The sequence below is a fragment of the Buceros rhinoceros genome, unplaced genomic scaffold (genome assembly GCF_000710305.1).
Source record: "Buceros rhinoceros silvestris isolate BGI_N320 unplaced genomic scaffold, ASM71030v1 scaffold29447, whole genome shotgun sequence".
Lineage (NCBI taxonomy): Eukaryota > Metazoa > Chordata > Aves > Bucerotiformes > Bucerotidae > Buceros > Buceros rhinoceros.
Window position 1 is genome coordinate 8,961 of NW_010423233.1, and position 5,218 is coordinate 14,178.

At 55.4% G+C, this 5,218-nt stretch overlaps 1 protein-coding gene across 1 annotated transcript in view; it reads right to left on the minus strand.

The window, feature by feature from the left end:
- LMOD1 (leiomodin 1 (smooth muscle)) overlaps positions 1–4,622 on the minus strand; it is a 13,116-nt gene extending 8,494 nt beyond the window's left edge. Inside the window, exon 1 of the mRNA XM_010140369.1 lies at positions 4,362–4,622. Coding sequence (XP_010138671.1) covers positions 4,362–4,622 — 261 coding nt within the window. The remainder of the gene's footprint in view (positions 1–4,361) is intronic.
- Between the last annotated feature and the right edge of the window lie 596 nt (positions 4,623–5,218).

Below are 5,218 nucleotides of genomic sequence, written 5' to 3' on the forward strand. Positions count from 1 at the left end.
GCAGGATCCCCCCCCTCCACTCGCTGCCCACGCTGCTGGGGATGAACCCCACAGGTCTTGGTATAAATCCTGACCCAAATACAGTCCCTCAGCCCTCCACACCTCGACTTCGAACCGAGTGCCCTGACATCTCCTCCCCTGCCGAGCCATCGTGCAGCGATTCCCACCACGACAAGGGCGGTGGGCGTGAGTGACACGACCGGCTAATCCCAGCGTCCTGCTGGGATCTGAGTCACCCGGACTGTTTTAGCAGGCAAATGACATCACAGCGCTGTGACAGAAAGCGATACGACAAGGATCCCGGCTCTTTTCCTCCTCCATGTGTCTGTTTATCAGCTCAGCATAAGCAGGTAATAAACCTCCTGGGCAGCTCAGCCCTTAGAAGCTGAACGCTCGCAGCATTTCCGCGGATCCACCTGCATCCCAGTTGTGGTTTGTGTAAATTCGGATCTCAGCTTCTTACTCATGGGTTTTTTTCAGACTGACTAAAAATTTGGCTTTTTCTCCTGCTTGAGCCCTTAGATGGACCCAGCCATTTGTCTTCAGTGCGAGCAATGAGTCACTGGGAACGCTTCATGCTGCCCCTTGCCTCGGTCACTGCAAAACAAGGATCCTGCCACCGTTCCCCACCGGCTTCCCCAAACCACCGATGACCCACCCGTGAGGTTCTTTCTCACCTGCTTTGCTCAGAAAGGCAGGTCAAGCCTGGCCGTGTTGCCACCTCACTGGCCTCAGCTGTCCCCTCCTCTGCAGATCCCTCGGTTACCCGTCACGGGATCATTCTTGCCTCTTGTTTCACTTGGAGGTCTGTTCCATCGCCTGCTGCTGGCTGACAGTGCTTGCTTGGCATCCTTGTCCTCCTCGTTACGGGGTTGGTACATTTTCAGAGATGAAGAACGAACCATCCGAGCGCAGACAAGGGCAGTTTCCAGTTCTCAGCTATGAAAGGGGACCGATTTCTCTCTCATTATGTCTTTTACCGCTGCAGTAAGGAGCCACAAGCTCTTAGAAATCATCTCTGCATTGAACTACTCACGGGTATTAGTTTAACTTGGGCTCCTGTTGTACCTGGCCTCCAAGGAAGCCGTGTCAAGTGCATCCAAAGACAGGCATTGCCCCATGCCCCCACTGTTGACCTCAGGGTGAACTACTCACTAGCAATGGAAAATGCAGATTAATTAATTAATGCATCATCGAGATGTGAGTCTGGCTCCCCAGCGCGGAGAAGTTAGGGCAAAGCGCGCATCTATTTTGGGCTGTTTATAAACTGCTTCCTAGTTACCCAAGTTTGCCCTTTTCATTGCTAAGAAGTCGTGTTATTATGTCGTTGTCGTCTCTCTAAATATACCCGCTCCTCCCAATACTGAGCAGGGAATGGGGGTGCCTGGAGCTAGTCCAAGAAAAGAGCAATGACTGCAAGAACTGTCAGATGGGCAGAAACAGAACCTTTCCCTTTAAACCGCTTTATTTTGCTCTTTGGAGAAGCTCCTGCATGTCCCAGCTCACAGACACTGGACCAGCAGAGCTGGACTGGGAACCCCCTAATATCTTCCATCCTCAGCGCCTTCGTGCCGGGCAGCTACAGACCTACAAACCTGCTGTAGTTCAAGGACAAGGATCCAACCTTCTGTCTCTCCCTCCTGAAGAGGCATCGCAGACACAGGATAACATATTCCAGAGGTTCAGAGGGCTGGTCCCACTGGAAGGACCTCCTGTTCCTTCCCTGCCCTCGCCCACGCTTCCCTCCCACACTCACGTGTCTGCTTCTTGCTCGCAAAGGTTTAGCTAGAGGTGTCTAGTCAGGGATGCTGGGTGCTGCGTGGGGTGGTGATGCACAACACCGGGAGCAGTCGAGGGAGAGGTGGATGTGGACAGGGTGATGGCTGCAGCATGAAATCTGCTGACATGGGAGAGGGATCTGTCAGCAGAGGCCTTGGTGCTCTCAGCAGCTGGGAAAGGGCTCAGGAGCTGCCTGAGAGGCTCTGCATGGCTCCGCGTTCTCACTCCAGCCTGCAGCAAAACACAGTCCTGCGGCTTCCTTGGACTGAGGTAACCATCAGCTTCCTGGGCTGGATGCTGCAATTGCTTCCGTGGTTCAGGGATCCCGTCCCATCCCACCCCCTCCCATCCTGTCCCGCCCCGCCTCACCCCATCCCGTCCTCGTGCCCCATGGTGGAGCAAAGACCCCACTCCTTAGCACTGCAAGCTGGCATTTTCAAGGTGCTAATCCCAGCTCCTAACAATGCCAAGGAGAAAGGGGTGGAGGATATTTTTTTCTTGGCCTCCAGGGATTGAAATAGAAGAAGAAAGTCAGTTCTGCCCTATCCAGTTACTGCAACACAATCTAACTGGGCTGGTTCCACCGACAAATCTGACCGACAGCCAAGGCGCTTTGTCTTCCGTGGCCTGGAGCTCCTGAGGTTCAAAGGGAAGCACCACCAGTGCGTTCCTCAGGACCTCCGGTCGCTGCCCTCCCCACCAGCCGGAGCTGAACACCCTCTCCCGGGTGCTTCTCCTGCCTGCGCCATCCCTCGCCATCACCCGAGTGCTCGCCCGCCGCATGCAGACGCACACGCACACTCTCAGGCATCTCCTAAACAATGCAGAGTTTAACTCGACAATTTCCCAGCTCTCTTTTTCCAAAAAACCACATTTTCCCATTCTTCTGATCACAGACACTTCCCTGTTCCAATTCCCAGCCGACTCCTCATCTTCCCATGGTTAAAACGAACCAGTGTCACTAGTGAGGCCGAACACCAGAGTCCCCCTGCCTGCAAATGCACTTTTCCAGCGACAGCTCTCAGTTCCGGCTGCAAACCAGTTCAAACCCCTGCAGCCTCACTGGGATAACTGGTCCCACCCAACAGCATTGCGTGTTCCAGCCAGGTTTGTCCTGCAGCACCTACAGGTCCCCACCACAGGCTGATCTTCCACTGGGAAAATGAACCCAGTGCTCTGGTGGTGAGGGGCACAGAGGTCTGTGTCCCCCAGCCCACGAAGGTCTCTGTCCCCCAGCCCACAGGACCTGCTGTCCCCCAGCCCACAGAGCTCTGCGTCCCCCAGCCCATGGAGCTCTGTGTCCCCCAGCCCGTGGAGGTCTCTGTCCCCCAGCCCACAGGACCTGCTGTCCCCCAGCCCACGCCAAACGCCACATATAGAAGGTGAAGGCTGCGAGTGCCTTGTGCTCAGGGCCAGAGAAGCTTGGACAGGGGTGGGGGGAACTATTTAACTCCTTGTTTGTGTCTCCCAAAGAAACCCTCATTTATTTCTCCTATAGCTGCAATCTGCATCTTTTTCTCCCTGTTTTCCCTCAGGCCCCAGCCAGGAGAGGATCCTCCTGTAACAAACTCCATGCACATCCACAAAGAGCAACTTCCAAGTGCGGATGGACTAGTGACAGCTCGGTCACCCAGCTGGGAGCCCCAGGGTGCTGCTGGGTGACCTGGAAGAGGTGATGATCCGTGCCAGAGCTCATTCCAAAGAGGATCCACATAAGCCTCTGCTCTGCTTACGCTGCTGATACTCCTCAGCCCTGCCCTGTCACGGCAGATGCGAATCCAGTCTGTGACATGAAATCTGCCCATGAGCACACAGATAAATAGCTGGAGTCTCCTTCCTTCACCGTCTGGCTCAGCCTGCCATGAAAAACGAGGGAAACCAAATGCTTCCCAGCCTCCCACGCACGAAGCACATACCAAGAGCAGAGGTTAATAAATGTTACCGAGAAGTGGGATCAGCTCCCACTAAGGCAGGGCACAGAAAGAGGAGAGGGGCTGGCACGAAGCTCTCTAGCTCAGAGCAAACTACTGGAGGATTTGCCAGCTGCAGAAAGGGAGAAAAATGTCTCCAAGTCAAAATAAAAGAATGAATTTAAACCCATCAACAAACACAAAACAAAGAGCTTGGGGCAAAACCTGGGGTGATTTCCACAGTGCAGCCAACTTCTGCTACTCTGCAGGAACTAGAGGCTGTTTAACCTAGAGGAAGGGAAAGGACCGAGAGCTCTGGAGCTCTCCAAAGGAAAAGGACGGGGGAGAAACAAACTCAGCTCGTGGGATGGCTGTCACTGCGCCTCTGGCTGCCTTCTGGGAGCACCATCTCTGCTCCCAGCCGTGCCAAAGGATGTTCGAGCCGAGGCAGAGAGAAAATCCCTGGCACTGGCGCCGGTTTTGCCTTTGCGAGTACACCGGGATTTCACGAAACATCCCGTTCCCTCCTGGGGCAGCTCCCTGCCTCGCTCCTCCGCTCTCTCCACAATTCCTCCTGGGCTGGCGCAGCACCAGCACCGGGGCCCATGTTCTCCAGCTCATGCCCCCGCGTTTCTGACAGAACCAGCTCAAGCGCGGGGAGACGGGACTTACGTCTACTGAGTGTTCCCTCTGGATGCGCTTCCTGCTCTCCTTTTCGCAGTGGTTGAGCGTCATGTCACAGTTCTGCGTGCCAGGAGGGGAATTTTCCGATTGGTTTTTCTGACTGAGCTCTAGAGGGATGCTGCCATCCGGCTCCACCACATCCAGCTCCTTTTCCAGCTCTTCCATCTCCTCTGGAGACAGAGTCGACAGCAAACTGTCGATATCCGGATCTTCGCTGACTTGTCGCCGGTATTTGGCCACTTTGGACATCTTGGCTCGCTGGCGAGACACGGTGGCGGTTGTGTGTGGTACCCAAGGAAGGAGAAAAAACCAAGAAGCCGAAGCTCCGACCCTGCTTCCCCCAGTGGCAGCAGGTGCTGAAGTGTTAAATCTCTGCAGCTCTCGATGGCTGCAGCCCGGGATATAGTGGTTATAAAGAGGGGACACCCCTCGGTCCAAGAGTTGGCCAATAACAGGGTCCAGCCGTGGTTCGGGGGCTGGGAAGCCACTGGAGCCCCGCGGCCCAGCGGGAGGCGGGGAATGGTGCTATCAGAGGAGCCTGAAACCCGAGGACATTCCAGGGAACCGTGCGGAGCTGCATGACCAAATTTAGTGCGGAGCATTTCGCCTTTTAAAGGCAATGGGCCAACCTTGTGAGAAAACACGCAAAAATGCACAAGCTGGCAGGCTGGGGACTGGGGTGGGGGGGGAGGTAGAGCCCTACACGCGCCCCTAGGTGCTGGAGGGCTACTAAAGAGGCCAGCGTGGCTCCGAAGACACGGGCGTCTCGTCCGTTACGGGAGGGGAGAGTTTCTGCTGTGATGGTGACAGCTCTGGGCTGGGATCGGCCATAAAGCACCCACCCC